General features: G+C 37.5%; 3 protein-coding genes across 5 annotated transcripts in view; 1 reads left to right on the top strand and 2 right to left on the bottom strand.

Annotated features, from left to right (window-relative positions):
- The window catches only part of LOC124163856 (venom protease-like), a 78,714-nt gene extending 78,117 nt beyond the window's left edge, over positions 1-597 (top strand). The window contains exon 10 of the mRNA XM_046540960.1: positions 95-597. Coding sequence (XP_046396916.1) covers positions 95-253 — 159 coding nt within the window. The 3' untranslated portion in view covers positions 254-597. The remainder of the gene's footprint in view (positions 1-94) is intronic.
- Positions 539-19,737, bottom strand: LOC124163857 (chromatin target of PRMT1 protein-like). 3 transcript variants are annotated; one of them, XM_046540961.1, is made up of 8 exons: positions 19,572-19,737; positions 19,397-19,466; positions 11,703-12,141; positions 8,569-8,767; positions 7,795-7,800; positions 6,863-6,964; positions 3,366-3,468; positions 539-1,639 (listed from the first exon to the last, which is right to left on the bottom strand). In XM_046540961.1, exons 2-8 carry the CDS (start codon positions 19,453-19,455, stop codon positions 1,405-1,407), a joined length of 1,143 nt encoding a protein of 380 aa, XP_046396917.1. In that variant the 5' UTR covers positions 19,456-19,466; positions 19,572-19,737; the 3' UTR covers positions 539-1,404. The 3 variants fall into 3 exon arrangements, with proteins under 3 accessions (XP_046396917.1, XP_046396918.1, XP_046396919.1); XM_046540962.1 differs by having other exon boundaries at positions 19,397-19,457; XM_046540963.1 differs by lacking the exon at positions 7,795-7,800 and having other exon boundaries at positions 19,572-19,735.
- Positions 19,738-20,187: 450 nt separating this feature from the next.
- On the bottom strand, positions 20,188-20,816 carry LOC124163858. Its single transcript, XM_046540964.1, has 2 exons — positions 20,376-20,816; positions 20,188-20,295 (listed from the first exon to the last, which is right to left on the bottom strand). The coding sequence occupies exon 1, from the start codon at positions 20,624-20,626 to the stop codon at positions 20,402-20,404; it is 225 nt and encodes a 74-aa protein (XP_046396920.1). The 5' UTR covers positions 20,627-20,816; the 3' UTR covers positions 20,188-20,295; positions 20,376-20,401.
- Between the last annotated feature and the right edge of the window lie 230 nt (positions 20,817-21,046).

Genomic DNA, 21,046 nt, shown 5'->3' with positions numbered 1-21,046 from the left:
ATTTACGAACTTTTCATAAGAGTGACCAGTATGAAGGCATTTACTTTTATGAGAATTAGCAAACATAAAATGACTTTGGCTTTCTTTTTGGCAGGGCGATTCCGGAGGTCCTCTCATGTGGCCAAGAGGAGACCAGTATTACGTCATTGGGGTTGTTTCCTATGGATTCCGTTGTGCCGAGCCAGGATATCCAGGAGTCTACACCCGGGTCACTGCATTCCTTGACTGGATAGAATCAGTCATAAGAAACTGATTTCACCACAAATGCATTCAAAGTTCAAGTTCTTTCTGTGAAGGGATTCACTGTTTCACCCATTCCCATACAATGAGGGTGAAAAAAAATGTATGAACAGTGAATGATTGAAATTACTCGTGCCATTCATTTCATGGGCAACTGATCAATTTATACTGTTGCCTGATTTTGTGTTTACCACAGGGTGAATCACGTTCAAGAACTGTATGATAAACCTTAATTCGTGTTGCATAGACTGATAACAGTAAGAGTTCTCTCTACAGCTATTTATGTAAAAAAATCACATTTTGTATTTAAAATTATTTATTAAATACATGGCATGGCAGTGCCATTTACACAAAATAGAAGGAACTGTCAAATAATTACAGTGCAAATGTTGCAGATGTCAGTATGTCTTCGAATTACAACAAGTATGTTGTACAATTGAATGATGAACAAGGAACCAGTATCATCACTAACAATGGTTAAAATCAGGAGTTGCCTTCATTAAAAATGGATTCTTTCCATTTCCTACACATAATTTAACAATATGAATTCTTCAAGATGTGCACATATGAAAGAGCCCATAAAAATGAATATTCTTAACTATTTCTTACATCATAGTTACTCTCATCAACACTGCTAAGATGCAGTTTAAACACCAAATATTACTTTTGAACATATCACAAGAAGTATACAATAAATTCTTCATTACATACATTTATGGCCACTAAAAATGTACACAACCTATGGATTGACTTTAAATTAGTATAATTGTGAATGAAAATAACAATTGATATAAAACAAAACACACAAGTAGACATCACTCCTCAAAAGACTAAACTAACAAAAAATAATCAAATTCTGTGACATTAAAATCCTAAGTGTTGCACAGGTAAAAATCATATCAGCTTTCACTCAGCCTGGCAGTAAAACTGATATAAAATGGTCAATAAAAACAATTTCTTCTCACTGCTTTGTGGTCATCAATGGCCGATGACAAATAAATACTTTTACGGTATTAATTTTTATCATTCCATTCACATCTTTTTATCTCGTACACACTCAAGAATCACATCTTCAAACGCTGAATTAGATCAAAAGAGCATTTGAGACAGTACCACAATCATTCCATTTGCATTCAATGGAGAACCATCTCATCCTTGTCAAATTCATTCCCAATTCTCTCCACCTTCCCCAGTAGCCTGGTTCATATACTGGTCAAGTTCTTTATCCAGGTGTGACCGAGTGCTCGCCATGTATTCATCCAATTGGTGATCCAGCTCTTCTCGTGTTGGTTGGCTGGTGCTGGTACCCCTACCTCGGCCACGTGTTCCCCTCACGCCCCTGCGCACACCCCTAGTGCCACCTCTCTGAGCACCACGAGCAGACACCCCACGCCTTGACCTACGATTCCAATGAAATTATAAAAAACACTGAGCCAAAAACCACAAAAACACCATATGGGTCCGATCACAAATGTGCTATAGATTCCTTAAGCCAAAGTAATCTTCTCAATCAACATATAACATTTGGTTAGTACTTGATAAACTAAGCAATTCCCAGAGGTCACTCCATGAGGTAAAGGTATAGCCTCCTTAAATGAGATTTCTTGAAAGCTTGAAATTCTTGCACAGATAAACTTAATTCTTTAACTCTTCAAACTTGGTTAATCTCTTGACCCAAACCAAAAGTATGAGCATAAGGGTGGTATGTGTGGGAATGCATGCTTGAAGGTCAAATACATAACACTCACCCAATAGAACAACAGGAGAATTCTCAGCACAGGAATATAAACTATGCACAGTTCAGGAAACAAAAATATTAAAATTTACTTGAAAATGAACCCTGATAAGACACACCACTCAAATACTTTTTTCAGTAGAGCCATTATATTATGAACACACAAATAACAAAATTTTACAATTACCAACTTTTCGACAATCCTGATGAAATCTACATGTGATCTTCTATGAAATGTCTTTATTACGGAATTTCACAATTACAAAAAAAGGTCAAGCCTAAGTGAGTTTTCATGTAGAGCACAGAAAGTTGCAGAGAATGGGGATCAATGGATGGGAAAGTGTGCTTATGGGTAATGACTCTGAAAAGAACACTCACCTGAACCTACGCTCCAAAACAAATAACTAGCTTAAGGTGCCACTCCTTGCCTACCCAAAATTTACCCATTCATGGATTACTTAATCCTTCTTACGTTCCTCATTAAGGTCAATTGATCAACAGCAATTGAAACTCTGGTTTCAATTGCTGTTGATCAATTTGCACCGTAGATAACATTGGCGTGGAAGGTGGCACGCATTTGTAGTCATTAAAATTTACCTTCAGTCGCCACTGCGATCTAATTCGACTGTCTCAAAACTACTCATAGTAGCAGCAAACCAGGGTCAAGACAGCATGAATGATTGCCTAGCCGGCAAGCTCAGTGTCTTCTTCATTCCTTAGGCTATTTTCATGTAGGCATGCATCACAACTTCACTTGGGAAAAATTTCGGGTCCTTTAAATTCCGCTCTATCAAAATTCTACTGCAGTTATATTCTACCCTCCAAAGCTTGGTATATTTTAATCTGAAGTAGGTAAAATATTTTCAGGTAAATGAACAGACTTCCAACACCCAAAATGTCTCCATTTCAAGATTTTACTAAAAGCTCATTATTCTTTGGTCTGTCTCCACTTTCATGATGACTTAATGAGACAAAGCCAAGGGAAACTCACTCCCTCTGAGATGGTTGAGTGCTTGTAACTAACAATTGATTTGTGAAACTTAAGGAGTGCATATTTTTCTAGCAATTCTAACATTATAATAAAATAATTAATTACTGATTAAACCTATAGCATTCAGTTTCTTTCTTTGATTTTCAGGTTTTCCTGACAGAAAACCGAAGAAAGTTTCAGAAATTCAATGGTTTTCCTCCATGCAGAACCTCCACAGAGGACAACCTAAAGGACACAGCTTTACTAAAAAAATATATCATCAAGGGAATGTGTACTCTCAACATTGCAATACATAAGTAATCCAGGATATGAGGATACATCAAATGTTTACCAAAAAGGTTTCCTAATGGTCACTAAAATGAAATAATGAGATGAAAATATTTCGGCCCTCTTACATACCTGAAAGCAGAACCTCTCCACGAAGCTCGACCTCTGCCAGCAGAAAATCGAACCGGGCTGGTAACAGCTGCCCGCAGAGCACCAGCTCCTCTTCGTGCTCCAGCTGATAGGAAATAAGTTTCACTTAGGAGTGCAATAAGAAAAACTACTACTAAATTTGATTGAACCACAGACGAACAATCATACAGGGGATGTAAAAGGTAGATGTATACAACCAAGCATCAGTGTTAAGAACCAAGTTCAACAATGCCACAAACCAAAGCTTAAGCCTGAATCACATGATCCGTCCTGCTTCATACTAACTCAAGCGAATGCTTTTCGGGGCCGGAAGAGGGAACACTTGGTTATTATTTCCGCCACTTCTCATCTTTCTCTCAGCTAGTCGTTCATGTTTACCTATCCCATTCTCACCATTGTCAAACCCTGAGCTGCAATCGTTCTATACGGCCATTGGTTCTGAGGGGCTGATAAGTGGTTTCAATGACAATTTCAGCGACAGAAAGTGATGAGTCAAGTGATGGAAATCATCACTGGAGCCATTGGGAAAAACATTCGCGCATGAAGATCCTTTCGGAGTGATCGCTAGAGTGATAGCTGGATTGAACACTCGAAAGTGAAGGAAAAAAATGATCATGTGATTCAGGCTTTAAGATAACCAAGGAAGAGATTATGAGTTGGCTTTCACATGCAGTACACTCCCGATTATCTGGGCTAACGATGGGGAGAGATGGCAAGAATAATCGGAAAACATGGATAACCCAAACGTTCACTTAAATGAAAGATTTCGTGCTTTCCCGGCGAATAGACTCAGTGAAGAGTTCTCAGGATCGCCACCGGGTCAGGTCTTCCATAACTGGTAGTTATGGAGTTCCTGACCCGGTGGCGATCCCGAGAACTCGTCACTACTTCACTTACATGTCTTGCAATGCTCATAATTTACATAAATCATACAATATATTATTATTTATGCAGTTAATCTGTTATTTTAGAGTGCTTCCCGCACTCAATGAGAGCTTTCTTCGCCAGTTCGCGATCGTTTTTGCGGAGCGCGGTCGTGCATTGCGAGGCTTGGAAAACAGGAACGGTGCTCCCGTGAATGCAGCTAGAGCACAATTGTTTCCCTTTTACAAAGAGGATTCTAGCGGAAATAATAAGCCCTGTTTATCCTAGCATCAATGCAGTAATTCTGATGATTTTGAATCCAATATTATTATTTTATACATATCGCGGAAAAAATTGAGCGAGAGTAAAAATCATGCACGGATAATGGGGAACTTGAATGAATTTTTTTTATTTCACAGGCGGACAGAAAATTATTTTCTGAATACAACAAAGAAAACCGCATGTATATCTGAGTTTTCCTTCGCGAGATATTCAACGATTAATATAATGAATTTTAAAGCGCGGGAAAAACTCCCTCACCCCCCAAGCCACTGCCGACGAAGCCTCGATGACGTCAAAGGTGCCTAAACATCACGCGAAGCTATGGTTGTGATTGTTTGTAATAGTTGCCAGCAGTTGTGAGAGCTTCGTTTGTTAGACGTGTTGATTATTTTGCATTATTTATAATATTAATATCCGAGTAAGGGCATAAAATATAAAACTGGAGCAGTTAAACCAAAGATTTCATGATACCTAAATAACATCGTTGTAGGAGTCTGAGCCACGGCCATTGGAAGGGGGATACGTTAATTGTAAGTTGATGTTATCGGCGGCATATCATTCATTTAAGTATGTAATTGGAACGATTTTGATGTTTACTAATGTCCGCTTAGCTTTAATATGCAATAACTTCATCCGTTTATTCGTAGGTACCGGGGAATTCGTCGTTTAGGACTGTCTTTGCTTCTATTATGGGGTGAGTTCCAGTCAATGCAACTTTTGCTCGCTGATTGGAGACATCTAGGAACATTTTTGTGCCAAAATAGTGTTATTTTCAACGTGACATCTCCCGTTAAGCTACTGCTAATAATCACAGTGCCAGTGGTTGTAATGCACAAAGTTTGACAAGGTTGAAAAATATCGGCCAAGAGTTATCAGTGTTCCATCGTGATTGAATTGTGAAAAGTGCTATTACGCTATCGATAAATGTCTAACAGTAGTGTAAAAATTGTCAGTGGCGTGTTAACCTCCGTTGCTCACCGTAGATATGACATTTCACGATCAAGCTATTGAAATAAAAACTGTGTGAAGTTTGTTATTCCATTATTTCAACGAATATTTCCATCATAACGAGCGATTTGCCGCCGACGTATAGAAATAATTTGTCATAACAAATTCTATGAGGGTCGTGGCATCAATTTTTGGTGTCCTAAAAAAAAAGCTGGTGTCCTAACACCCCATGCCACACGCCTTTTAGGCGGCATGCGGGGTATTATGTAGATGGATTTCAGGTGTACTATTCGAACGAGTGGCAACGTTATCATCCATTTTTCTGATAACTAAAACATACGAAGTGAAACGCTTGTACTTCATCATCCCGATGTCGCATTATTAATATCCCAAGTAATAATCGTGGCACAATAGCAATAGGAAAACTTGCCAAAGAATAACAGAACAAAATAAAGTGACGATGAGCGGCTAAATACTCCCTCAAAACAAATTTTACACCATGCGCTCAGCGTATTTCCCAACTCCCTACGGTTGTTTAGGCACCTATGACGTCACGCCTGGCCTCGGCAACGCTCGGGTGTCTTCGCGCAGTGGTCGGCTCAGAGAAATTTTTCTCGATTTTAAATGCAATTTTTTTATTTCTTTTGATGTTGAATGGAGAAACTGAAGGTATTTTTGCGAGCTAATGTATCCATTTGACTCATTCAAAATAGTTTTTAGAGCAATCTACGACCCATGCAAGTTCCTCATTTGCAACCCGGATACACTGCAGCCCAAAAAGCTGGAGTCTGCTGTACTTGGCTTCATAATGAATGGGCTACGTTCCTACCAAGCTGAATCTCTCAATACATGACGGAAGGGTATAGTGATGTAATAAATAAAAAGATAGCACTGATCTACAGATTTAGCAATTGAAATATACAATGCATTCCTAGATCTATGCTTTCATTGGGTACCATGACTAAGACTATGGACCAAGAATATGAAAACTATTAAGCATAAATCATTCAACTGACGAACAGTAATAGAAAGGAAAACCATAGTATAAGAACAAATTAAATTTGACTACTTGGGTAGCAGGAGAGTTTAGTTCAGCTGTTTTGAATTGAGAATCAGTATGTAAAACCCTGACTGTCACACTCAGGCTATTTTCTAACATACAAGAAGGCAAAGGGTGAGGAAAGTTAAAAGGATTTCAAATGGAAGCAACGGTGAAGAATGGCAATCAAAATAGGGTTGAGCCTATGATTTTAACATAAACTTTATGCCTCGCCTTTAAGGAAGTTTTCTTAATCAATTTTAGATGACAGATCCCTAGAACTTCCACATTTTGAATTACATTCGTAAAAATTCATCACCACACTTAAATTTTTAAATCAACTTACCCCTTGCAAATGGCCGCCGAAAACCTTGTCTGGAATTTTGTGATGACGCTCCCAATCCACTGTCATTATTTCTGTTCAGCGATACCAAGCTTTGGGATCGGCCTGTAAGTATTCTCTAGGGTTAAATAATAATTCTTTGGCAAAGAATAAATGAGACAGTGAATAGGTGAACTGCACCTACCAACCATCCAATGTAAATAAAATACTATTTATAACTCACAATATAGAAATTACATTTATTTCAATAAACCACTAGGCATCTTTACATCGGAACTTGAAATACCCCATGAGAGGCTAAATGTAATCGCAAACAATAAAACCAAAATTTCAAAGAAGATGGAACCCTTAGCCTCAAATTGCACATTACTACGTGAAAACAAATATGATTTAATAAAAGGAATTTTTTTCCGTGATCTTAGCACAAAAATTTTGAAACAGTACAACGACCCAATTAGTTTCCAAAACTGCTTAAATCAAGTGAATTAGAAAAAAAAACAATTCATAAAACTAGCAAAATACAAAAGGGAGTGTTATTTTTAACCCTTCCGTGACTGTATCTCGAAAACTTCCACGAACAACTATGTGGGGTATCTCAAGTACCCCATTTATAGTTCATAAATTATGATTTGTATTTCAGTCTTTCCTGTAATTCAACACCACAGCTCTTTTCTTAAAGATTTTATACCTTGTTTTGCATAATTTAAAAATACATTGTAAGCTTCATTTAGGTTTTTACATTGATTTTATTCAAAATGGCAGGAGTCTTTCATTTTAGTTAATGTAACTGTACATTGACTTACATGCTATGAAAAAACAAGCACAAAATGTGCCATCAAGTAGAATATGACCGTTATTGAAGTTATAGTATAATAAAATTTATTGCATTAAACTTTTATCCCCACACTCAAATTACAAACAGATGGGTAACTCACCAGCTCCTGAGTTTGATTGAAATAAAAAACAGGAATGGATCCATTTGTATTAAACATAGAAATTGTAGCAATCTTTAAATTTTGTACTTTGTGAATTTAATTTGAAGGAATCTTTGCATCATCTATTCTGCTAATCACTCTTTTACATAATGTGCTACTGCGTTATCCAGCTGACAGGAAAGCCATTTTTTAAATTTGTACACCATTATTATTTTAGATTCATAAACTGAATTTTGTAACAGTCATTACCAATTCATCTCTAGAGTTTTTCAGCTCTCTTTCTCAACTAATATTAATCATTCATGGTTATCTTTATTAAAAAATTGGAACTGCATATAAAAGTTATGTTTTGGGGAAGAAGTTACTTATGCAGTGAATTCAAACTCACAGAACAACTAGAATTGCTCGCAAACCTAGATTCTAACAGTAAATTATTTTTTTCACCACATGTAATTGAAAAGTAGAAAATGAACTACATAGGTTCTCAGTTTACCACAAAAAATAACTTACATACACTTCAAAACAGCAAGCACAGAAGAATGATAGATAATATCGCATTTAAATTGATGAAATTCAAAAGAAAAATTATATTCATGTATCCTCGGGAAAGCCCCTGATTTAGTGTTATCACAACTGCTAATTTTGCATGTCAGCACATATAATTAAAAAAGATACACCATATCTCTCAATAAATACAAGAGAATTTTTATTATGTTAAACAATTAACTGAAAGAAATATACAATGAAAATGGAGCTTGCTCTAATTCCACTCACTTAGATTACCACGACGATTAGCCATGCCTTGACTTCCTCTGCCACGTCCTAATCCCCTGCCAGCCAATCCCCTTGCAGCAGCCCTGGCCCTCAGCCCACGCCTCCCACGCCCAGTACCAGCTCCTCGCAAACTGCCCAGAGTCAGCCTATCCTTAATGCTGGGAGCAAATGGCTGCCCCAGCCTCTGGCGCACACTCCTCTGTGGATGTAAACCATACAATCAGATGAAGAAACCATATATGCATTGAAATGAAAGCAAAAGCCATGATATCTCATCTTTAAGTACCAAGGGATTTACAAGACATGCCCAATTTCCATCCCTCCTCCTAACCCCAGTCCCTCATTCAATGTAAACACTGTCCCTCCTTTTTTTATGGATAAATCCTCCACTACCCTTAACCTAAGAATCAACAACCACAGGGCATCATGCACTTTCCCCCACTTTGCTTCCCTCCCAGTAGCAAAACATGCAACCACTCACCAATGTCATTTCAACGATTGTTACAATGTTTCAGTTTTGGCCTCCCTCATCCCCACAGACCACCCACTTAAACTCAATTCCATGGAATTAACTTATATATGGCTGTTTAAAGCATTTCTTCCTCCCAGCTTGAATATCAACAGATAATCCCTTAAATCACCTCAGCCCACTCTTTCTCCCTCCCTCAGCTCTCTTTCATCCTATACCTACAGTCTTCTCTCTAACTCTAAGGAAGGTGGATACATCCCACCTAAAATTTAGTTTCGTGAATCAATGGCAAAGCACTCATAGAGGAATTTCGAATAAAAATACAGCAAGGACAGTCTCAGACAGAAATATCTTACCACCTGGAGACCAAAAATTTTCTACGTTGAGAATTGACACCAAATGGCAATGCTGCAGAACCACACCCGTACTTCAATAAGCAACAAATACTAGAGCGTCAAATAAGGGCCTTCGCCCAAGATAGACAAAATGGAGTTTTGATTCCTAAAGAGATGATGTTCTGACCTACGATGGAGTGAGCCATCGCGTGTTTTCTGTTTGGGTTTAATAAAGTAAGTTTTCATTTTTATTAGTTTCACTTTTACTCATCTTGGGACCATAGCCCTTTCAAGAAGAAGCAGGTGAGAACTTTTTAAGACGGACTGAAAATAAATGAAGAAGAAGAAAAGAATCTGGGGGAGGAGTGCATGAATATTGCAAAATGCCTCAGGGTTTTCTGCTAGCATATGATGGTTGATAGAGCTGGGGTAGAGTGAGCTACCTGTAGTAAATAAGAATTTGGATGAAGCAGAGTATCAAGTGCGCCTGTCACTGAAATGGCGTTTGATAGATACGAATTTTTACATTAGACAGAAATCCATCATAGCAGTGTAAATGCTGAGATGGCATGAAAACATTTTTTTGGGAGACGGTGTGTTCCCTTAGGATATTTGAAAGAGATATTAGTTGAATCAACAATACAAGTGTTTCCATATAATTCAAACACTCTTGTATAAAGCTAAATTCCTGTATGAATCCTTAAAAGAATATCACAATTACTTGTCAAAATCCTGCATATTTTGCTACGTTGGCAACCTAGTCAGACATTCCTGCATTGATCGTTTTCCTCATTCATCGTTTTTTTGTCCATCTCTGTGAAAAACGATAGATCAAGGTTCCACTGTACTGCATATTTGCATTTGCCCCAACGCATAAATTCCTCAAGTAACCGTTGCATCAAGTGAACTTGTAGAATTGGCTAAAAGTGGCCTAGAACATCATCGCCTAGCTCGAAGTGGTAGAACAAGCATAATTGCCTTTAAAATAATTAAATCGCCGTAAGAGGATTATGGGACTTCATTATTATCCACAAATCCCATTGTATTTTCCTGTGCCAGGGAAGGCATTGATACAGTAATAAAACAGTAAATATTTATAAAAAGTTTTTCCCTAACATCAAGTCCCGATTTTTATTACCTTAACGTCCCTGACCACTATGAACCCTGAATTAGGAAAGAGACTAGCAATGGGGCAGAAAAGCAACATTCAATCATATCCATCAGACAAAAAATGACTTAATACATGCACGAAAGCATAATTAATATGATGTAGATCATAAAATAACAGTACACTAATATCCAAGGGACCAATAGAAACGCTAACTGGCAAAATGAAGATATTCCTATACAATCATGCACAGTAGACCATGAGAAGAGAAATTCACAAGAAGTCATAATGACTTGCACGTAGATTATGCCAGGACCACAAAATGTTTACATGGATTGAGAAGGATGGGAATTCAACCACACAATCATCTACCATTATCTTTTAAATCGCTGAATGACAAATCTTTTAAAAGACAAGTGAAAGATCTTATGCTTATTAAGCTATATTATAATGTCAATGAGTTTTTAGCTGATCCCTTGTAATGTTTACTTTTGATTAATGTTAATTACTGTTTTGTTGGGAATGCTGTCCACTTTGTGAATAGTTTCTAATATCATTATCCTTGACATGCCTTATACTGTGTAAATATCTTGTAACTCTTAAAGACAGTTGAAAGATTCTTTTGTTTAATAAGCTGAATTATAATGGCAATGTGGTTTTCGCTGATCCCTTTTTATGTGTATTTTTGATCAATGCTAATTTTTGCTTTGTTGGAATGCTGTCTTCTTTGTAAATAGTTTCTACTATTATTATTCTTGACGTGCCTTATATTGTGTGCAAACCTTGTAACTCAATCGCTGGGCAAATAAATATATTATTATTATTACTCTGATATAGCGATGGGGGGGGAAATACTTTTATGAGCTTGAAGAGATTATTCACCACAGAAATCAGACTTTCATGCAACCTCGAAAAGATGTCCTATAGTATAATAATTAGCCATTTTCCAACATACTTCCTGTCTAGCCTAATCATCTCTAAGTTTTAGTAACATATCAAGAAGAGAAATTACCTGCTATTTAAACTAAATCTCAAAGCTAAATGCCAATACTTGGTTCATTAACAGCTGAACTAGATTTTATTCCAGACAAAATTGCCAGAAGTAATCACCACTACACATGAACAGTGTTTGAAAACACGAACAAGACATGAAGTGATCATTAATTTTTGAACATGCTTGCAGCTATTGATAAAAGGTCTTCAAAATGAAACATGCACTGACCTTTTTCAGCTTCAAAGCAGCAACAACAGCCGGACGTCTCTCCATCTGAGCAGCAAGTCTTCTATTTCGTGCTGATGCAGGCAAGATGGACTCTGTGCGACTCCTAATGCCCCTCAATGGAGATTCCATGCTTCTAGGGCTGATGCTTAGCATACTGTCATCTTCGTCTTCATAACCATAGGCTCCAGATAGAGTGTCAAGACTTCGACGGCCCATTCCTGGCTGCCTTCTACGTAAAGCATTGTATTGTTGCTGGCGATATTGCTGAGGACTTTGCTGACGGCGTATGAAATTTGACTGCTGAGAGGAGGGCCTTAAATGCTGCATGTGGGTTGTGGTCATATCCCTGGTAGACGTCAAGCTAGGCATAGCAGCAGGGACTGATAGTGCAGTGCCTCCTGATGTTGAGGCCACTGTCGGCTGGCGCAGGTAAGTGAATCTGTGCACCGCAATGTCAATCACAGGCATCATCCAGGGGTTTTCAGATCCATAGCACCAAGCCACGCCATATATTCAGAATTCCATCCAGCCAGAGGATTTTAAGAATCATATTAAGATAATGCATCTTAAATTACATTCAATCACTTTGGTCTCTCACCAAATGGGAAGCCACTCTCCATTCTGGTGAAACCCATCATCATTAAATGTACACTGATTGGTGCACTGACATGCATTTATAAGATGCATTAATTTATCAAAGAACAAATATTTTAATTAGCATGGAAGTTTTATATATTTTGGCGACTATGAGCTGTGGTTATTTCTGAAATCATAAGACGGCCAGCATTTTTTTTGGGCGAGCAAACAATGAGCTCAAACATTCCAACAATCTCTAGTGCCAGCGTGAGCCTCACTTATTGTACCAAGGGGTAATGATTCTTATTAGGCAAACAATTACTAGATGCTTTTTCATTCATTTATAAGTCACCTATAGTGACAAATTATTATCACAGAGCCATCAGTTTTGTCACAGGTGTGCTTAGTTCACTTTCATCAGTGCCCACTGAATGAAACAAGGCCTCGAAAGTTCAGAGCCCATTAGAACCTGCTTTGCTAAGCAGATGGACATCAGCTGTCCATTATAAAGACACTTTCATCAGATTGTGTCCATCCATCCTGATCTTTTCATTCAACATTCAGTCCAATCAATTGCCTTTGCATTGTCGGATTCCATCCAATACTTTGCTCTGACAATTCTATGATCAGGCTTTTTCAGAATGAGTAAGGGCTCTTAGAATGAATAACTTTCAACATCTAAGCATCACAATTTTGACACCTTTTTCCAATGTTTAGGCCTTAGTGATAAAAATGGCTGCATTGTTGAGGGGTATTTATAAGGACATATTTTCATGATCAACTGGCTTCAATAAATGCCATATGTATGAATAAGTATGATAACTAAGGCAAAATTGGGATCACCTTGACAGAGCTTGATAGTAAATTCATTTCAAATACATCCAAATTAATCTTAACTGATAGAACCTTGCACTTCAGCATTTGTTATCTATAAAAAAAACCATTCCTTGACCCAGAGAATAAAGTTTTTCCAATAAAAATTAAGGATTTGGTATGGAGCTTAGCAGCCTAATGGGAAGAGCACTTAGCCACTAACTCACGGGTCGTTGATTCAAAAACTGGGTGAAGCCTTCTGAACTCCCTAATATCCTCCCACAAGCTGGGCTATGTGAAGTATCTCACACCCCTTCCCTGAATGTGTTATTCAGAGGACTATGACATAGTCTGAAATACGCTCTATTGCACCCTATCCAAACCAAACTATAGATTATATCACTGAGAGGGTTTTCAGTCTGCTATTCCATTAAAACTTACGGAATTTTTTTAAAAGATAACCAAATACATTTCAAAATATTGGCTTCCCATCATAAACCGATGAATATTGGCCACCATTCAGGAGCATATTTCCATATCAATCATTCAATCTTTGAGCAGAACTAGATTTTGGCGCAATTAATGAACCTTGCTAGATTAAGTCATTAGGCTTGGACCACAATACAACTGCCGTTATGAAAGCCACTATGAACATATCCTGTATCATGATTCTGCTCTCAGTGAGAGTAAGTAATAACAAAAGACAAAAGTAAACAACTCGTCAAGTTATGCTTACATGGAATGTGACACACCTCATAATGCTGATTAGGCCCCATTTCCAAAAAGTACAACCTTCTTCCATCTGATGCCTCCAGAAATTGGCTACTTTGTTTGATACTCCATAAATGTATCTCTCAAATGGTATTGCTGGCCTGATCTCCGCCCATTAAAAAGTTACATGCCACCTTAAATTCAATGGGGAACTTGCATGATTTTTTTTTATTTCACAGGCAGACAGAAAATTATTTTCTGAATTCAACAAGGAAAACCATTCATGTAAATCTGAGTTTTCCTTCACGAGATATTCAATGATAAATATAACGAATTTTAAAGCGCGGGGAAAAACTCCCTCAGCCCCCCAAGCCACTGCCAACAAAGCCTGAATGACGTCATAGGTGCCTAAACATCACATGAAGCAATTGTTGTGATTGTTTGTAATAGTTGCCAGCAGTTGTGAGAGCTTCGTTTGTGAGATGTATTGATTATTTTCTATTAAACGCTAAATATCCGACGATAGAGGCTCGGAAGCCCTCATATTTTGTATTATTTATAATATTTATATCTGAGTAAGGGCATAAACTATAAAACTGGAGCAGTTAAACCAAAAATTTTATAATACCTAAATAGCATCCTTGTAGGAGTCTGAGCCACAGCCGTTGGAAGGGGGATACGTTAACTGTAAGTTGATGTTATCGACAGCATATCATTCATTTAAGTATGTAATTAGAACAATTTTGATGTTTACTAATGTCCACTATGCTTTTATATACAATAACTTTATCCATTTATTCGGAGGTATCGGAGAATTCTTCGTTTAGGACTGTCTGCGCTTGTATTATAAGGTGAATTCCAGTCAATGCAACTTTTGTTCGCTGATTGGAGACATCTAGGAACATTTTCAACGTGACATCTCCCGCTAAGCTACTGCTAATAATCACAGTGCCAGTGGCTGTAATGCACAAAGTTTGACAAAGTTGAAAAATATTGGCCAAGAGTTATCAGCGTCCCATCGTGTTTGAATTGTAAAAAGTGCTATTACGCTATCAATAAATGTCTACCAGTAGTGTAAAAATTGTCAGTGCAGTGTTAACCTCCATTGTTCACCATAGATATTACATTTCACGATCAAGTTATAAAAATCAAAACTGTGTGTGAAGTTTGTTATTCTATTATTTCAACAAATAGTAGTGAGAAAAGTCACTTATGTCACTTGCATGGTATAATTTAAGGCTTTAAATCCGTGAATAAATTGTTGTTTTCATCAAAATGAGCTCTGTTAATGTAAGTTGTACATGATGAATACAAGAATGGTAGTGACTTCCAGTTTTTGATAATTGCATACGCCTATACCCAATATATTTTTATGGTATATGCTAGTATATTGTTAATGGATTTACTATATGGCTATACTATTGAAATAGGTTGTAGCTTGTGTTTGTGTTGGCAATGGAACCGATTCGTGATCTCACATGTGGATTGTGTGCAGACTGTTTTGCTGTGAATTCGTACCGTAGGACGGATAGGACTACCTTCTCCGCTGATACGGTGTTACCGCAGTCAACAGTACAGCTCGTAAGCTTACGATCGTTATCCTCCAGTATTAAAAGTTTCTTATAGGTCTCGATTTACTACCAACATATAGCAATAATTTGTCATAACAAATTCCATGAGGGTCATGGCATAAATTTTTGGTGTCCTAAAAAAAGGCTGGTGTCTTAACACCCCCTGCCACACGCCTTTTAAGCGGCTTGCAGGGTATTATGTAGATGTAGATGAATTTCAGGTGTACTATTCGAACGAGCGGCAACATATCATCCATTTTTCTGATAACTAAAACATACGAAGTGAAACGCTTGTACTTCATCATCCAGATGTCGCATTATTAACATCCCAAGTGATAATTGTGGCACAATAGCAATAGGAAACCTTGCCCAAGAATAACAGAACAAAATAAAGTGACGATGAGCGGCTAAATACTCCCTCAAAACAAACTTTACAGCATGCACTAAGCATATTTCCCAACTCCCTACAGCTGTTTAGGCACCTATGACGTCACGCCTGGCCTCGGCAACGCTCGGGTGTCTTCGCCCAGTGGTCGGCTCATAGAAATTTTTCTCGATTTTAAAGTCAATTTTTTTATTCCTTTTGATGATGAATGGAGAAACTTAAGGTATTTTTGCGAGCTAATGTATCCATTTTACTTATTCAAAATAGTTTTTAGAGCAATCAACGACCCATGCAAGTTCCCCATTATTGACTGAATTCTAATAGATTATTAAATACTCAAGTCGAGAAATAATTATTAAATATAATACCTCCATAAACAAAATTACTTCCATACAACGAGATAAACTGCTGATTAATTTGACAGCTAGAATTTAATTCATTTTATGAGGAAAAACCATTGCAATTGATTAAAAAAGCCAATACTGCTTACAAATATATATCTAGCAGTGAGACTAATTTCCTGCATACATACTAAAAAAACGAGAATTTTTACACAATAACTTAGGAAAGAGGAGGACACTACTTATGCTTTTAGAAATGCATTACCCTTGTCCACAAACTAATCTTGAACTTCTTTATAGAGAAAGGCCATTCATGTAATGTGGGTCTTCCTCAATACAGCAGATAGCAGAAATATTTCAAGGATTAACAAAAAGAGTTATCAGTTTGGCATGATTCCCGTTTGCAAACATAAGAGCTAATTTTATTCTACCTTCTTGTCATATGCCCATTTCTCAATTTGTCAGCATCAAAAAATTCATTTTAGGGTAATGTACTAATAATATCATGCAGTGATTAGACATTTTTATCCAAAACAAAGGATGATGGTACACAAAAAAACTGAGCCGAAGAAAATCATAGACTTACTACTGATACCAAAAACCATAGAGCATAACCTAACGTCACACACACTAAACACTCACGGATAATTCGGTCATCTTCAGAAAGACAAAAATTTCATATGTACTTTGATGTTGGACTAGTCTGAAAAAGTTTCAACATATAGCCCCGATGGTAGGAATGTGACACTGATGAGTTAAAACTTTCTACCCTTAGCTCTCCATACAACAGCAAAGATTGCAAAACTTATTTTCTAGAATTCATGACTCGGTAATTTGCAGAGCAAGTTTCGTACGCTGTTCACATTAAAAGTTTTCTGATTTTTCAATGAAAATTTCAGAAATTTTACTGACTTTTCACAGGAATATTTTTACAACTTCACACCAAGTACCCCATATCAGTTGGTGAGATGGAGGTCTCTAACGCTGTAAAAAATACACTGTCCCTAAATGAATAAAATGGCATGAGACCTATCACCCTATTAAAGATTGACGCTATTTAAGTGCGATGTTTTTTCCCCAATGCGTGAATAATTTTTGAGTCACATATGAACAATTTTCGTAAATATACAAAATGAATAACATAAGCATTGTCATACACGAATTTGCATTGTTTCAGCACATCTACTTTTCATTACAACTGATCGAAACAGTGCTTTATTTGGGCATAATCCTAAGATGCAATATTGAAAATAAAATGGGCGCTCAAGCTAGCACTCATGCTACAATGAGAAAATACACCGGAGAAAATCATGAAGGAAAAATTTAAAGTAGACCACGGCAAGATTGTTTAAGCTAAAAACATCAGCTACTGTCAGCCTTGAAAGTTAGAAGGAGAGAGTTTTTAATTTAACGCAGACTATATTAGAAAAAATATGATTAATTAAAGCATGTATAATTAAATTAAATTATCTGAACAGAGATAAGCAAAGACTTGGCCAGTTCTTTAATGCAACACTAAAGCCAGCCCAAATTGCCAGTCTGCATGATTTTGAGGAGCCAAAATTTTGTAGACAGCTAGACCACTAATCTGCCATGCTCATCCACTGCATACATCCAACATGTTTGGATGTCGTTACCAGAATAAGAATACAGCTGCCCCACTAGCTGATGCATGCTACATGACTCACACTTCTCATCGGTCAGTTAAGCACAGACTACAGCACAACCACAGCCCTTATGACATACGCTGAAGGCAGCCAGAAAAGGCTCTTTCATTTAAGGACTAAGTCCTCAGAAGAAATTGCTCCGCCACAAGTAATCATCAGCAAAAACTACGACAGATTTTATGGGTGATAATTCCTACACAAAGGGAGTTAAAATATTTTAGCAACTGCTACAATTGTATTCTGATTTTTTAGTTCTGTGCGAACATGTTGTGCCTAAAAGTGGCTGAAACAGGACAGCATCATCTTGTTGCGAATTGAGACTGACAAAAAAAATTATGAATGTGAATTTTGGAAATAACAACTGTAAATGAATTAGCAGAAGACATTACTACCAGCAAGGCAGTTACAATGGAGAATTTATGCCGCATCTAGAAAAATTTCCTAGGAAAGGGTTCCTTTTGGACATGGAATGCACTGCGGGGGGAGGGGACCATTGGATGAGAACATTGAAGATACTCCCAACAATATGTGGGGTTACACCCACCCTCTAGCTCGCTCCAACTTGGCGATGAATGAAAAATACTATTACATTCGGGCAAGACTCATCCCCAAGCTGAAAAGGGGTACACCATTACGTCGACAACTTTCTTAAGAGAACTATTGGATAAAACTACGTACATAATTAATGAACTGTAATTACTAGAACTTTTGCACACCGATAACTCTTAGGAAACCAGGTTTACTTTCGATAAAAGTGAACAATTAACCATAATTTGGAAGTAGAAATCCGATCCACTTCGAAGATACTGCAGAACGAATCGATAACGGAAAAGGATTGCTGCGGAATAACATTGAGACATTTAAAAATATGCTACAATTCTACTACATACCGGTCTAGTACGGAAAATTACTGATCCTCAGTAGGTAACAAATATAATTGCAACATTGCTTAGCGCACGCGGGAAGCTGCGGAAGGCTCACGATCAAAAAGATCTCAAACACTTATTCGAATTATGACGCATTAAGTTTTCCATCTGTCGAGTTCATCTACACTTCTATCCTAATTTACCCCGCGCGCGATGAATACGCGAGTTGACGAGTGAAATACTCGAGTTTAGGCGCAAAAGGGAATCTTAAAAAAGCACACGTGTACCCATTGTGTATACGGTGAAATAAATTCGGAGAGTTGAAAAAATGTTTCAAACATGGGCCTCGAATGACACTTCCACAAAAACCGCACTCCCATCATTAGATCACCCGTTAAAGCACTAAAATACTTTAAAACGCCTACGTCTAAATCGCATGCGCAAAATTTCATCGAATAATAGTGTCACTGGTCAGCCATTATCTTGCAAACACCACAAACTTCCATTCTTTAGAAGTCGAAGCCAAAAAACACTAGCGCGGAGCAAGGCTTGAAATCCGATATCTCATGCCAAGATTCCATCTTAGGCACGAAGATAATTAGCGATTCATTTCATATTATCCCCTTGGAATGTTGCAGTTGTCACTTTCATGGTGGATAATACTGATGGCCCTTGTAATGCTCAACGCACGTGACTTCCATGCTTATTGTGGCCGTAAATGGTTTCATGAATTATTACAGTTGAATCCTCCAACAAAATCTCACCGTTCGTTCAATGACATCATAGTTGTGCTCTTGAGAACAACTTTCTTCAACGCTGCCATGTCTGATGCACCTGCAAAGAAACCAGCAGGTAGGTACTGTAGCGCTCCAACTCCATGCACGTCAAATGATGCCAAAACCCAAATGGAACACGATAAAATACATTATGTTAAATTACCTCCGATTATAAATTCCAGTTACTAAGATTGATATAGCGAAGATGGCGACTACTCAGAAGTAATTGATCCCCAACATCAACCAACCTCGGAGCTTAAATCAAACTCTAAGGAAAATGGCCTCCTGTAGTGAACGGGGTGGCGACAGAAGCGCGGAAGCTCCGATGTCACTTGAGCTTGGACGATGCTGCCATCTGCAATACAGGCGAACTTCGGCGGCACGGGCAGGGACGTAATTTATACTATTAGTATGCAAAATTTATGGACAGGGAATATATTTCAGGATTTATTTCCCGATGCGTTATCATGACAATAAATAATGTGATTATTGCAGACTCTATGTACACGGTAGATAAGTACAAATTTACCTGTTGTGATTGCAGTTAACCGGCAGGACTTGCATTGTAAGGAAATATAATGCACATTACACATTTTTTTATGCTCATGGGAAATATTTTAATGACCGACAGGAATCTCATTGCCATCCCGATGTCTCATTTAGGTATCGCATAAAGTCACCAATGAATTAAGATTTACGCTGGATGTACATCATCATTTCAGGCACGAGCAGAGTTTACTCGGCACCCGACTCACCATAATAAATTGATACCGCCATGATTTTATTATTGCATTAATTTTATTTACAAATGCCCATTACAGGATATAACAAATCATATACGATGCCGCAAATAGTCTTGGTTGGCTGAATACAGCTCTCCAGTCTAACTGAAATGCACAAAGAGAAATTGACAACACAACCGCAGATTATCAATCCTTTACTAAATTTACTTTGCTATAATCCTTACATTCACTCCAAATATCAGTGTTAGTTCTACGTTGTTAACTCCTGCGCAGGATCTTGCAACTCTTTCCCTTCACGTAATAGCTGTTCCTTCAACTTCGCTTCTCGTAGCTGACGTTCAGGCCTGATAACAGTCCAGTAATGTTGCACTCGTATACCAAAAAGGTAGAAACCATAAATAGTAAGGCCCATGCAGGTATACACAACACCTTTGTGAAGTCTATCAAACAGTACATTCCTGCTGTATCGCCTCATGATTTCGAAGTGAAAAACAGACGTTCACCGAGATTCTTATCTGGTTTCGAATCGAAAAAACTAAAATATTTCCATAAAATTCTGATGCACGTATGTAAAAAATACAGTCAAGCAATTGCCGATGAAAAACAGAAAACTAATTCCATACACAGCACAAGCTGCGGCATCTTCAGCTCTTCAACTTTTTCGTATTTTGTTTTTTGGCAATCAATTGTTTCTCATAGAGGGAATTTCGAATTTATTAAAACATGCGCTTTGTTCATGAAAGCATACTCAAATTTATTCACCATTCGAGAATTTTTAAATGATTTCAATACTTACTAAACGACTTCATAAATTTATTCTTAAAATAATTGAAAATTAAGTCCGTCAAAAGTGGAAGAAAAATCCATTAGTCTCCGGTTCACATCCTCTGAGTTC

This window comes from Ischnura elegans, chromosome 8, assembly GCF_921293095.1.
Source record: "Ischnura elegans chromosome 8, ioIscEleg1.1, whole genome shotgun sequence".
In the NCBI taxonomy this organism is placed as follows: Eukaryota; Metazoa; Arthropoda; class Insecta; order Odonata; family Coenagrionidae; genus Ischnura; species Ischnura elegans.
The sequence above is the reverse complement of the archived record's forward strand: the minus strand, read 5'-3'. Positions and strand labels throughout refer to the sequence as shown.

What these genes read in the sequence shown, in the direction of transcription:
- LOC124163858 (XM_046540964.1), bottom strand. Translation starts at nt 20,626, where the DNA reads ATGAGGCGATACAGCAGGAATGTACTGTTTGATAGACTTCACAAAGGT.
- LOC124163857 (XM_046540961.1), bottom strand. Translation starts at nt 19,455, where the DNA reads ATGGCAGCGTTGAAGAAAGTTGTTCTCAAGAGCACAACTATGATGTCA. An exon ending in CTGCTTTGAAGCTGAAAAAG is followed by an intron (nt 8,768 to 11,702) that starts GTCAGTGCATGT and finishes TTACATCCACAG; the next exon opens with AGGAGTGTGCGCCAGAGGCT. An exon ending in TGGAGAGGTTCTGCTTTCAG is followed by an intron (nt 1,640 to 3,365) that starts GTATGTAAGAGG and finishes TTGGAATCGTAG; the next exon opens with GTCAAGGCGTGGGGTGTCTG.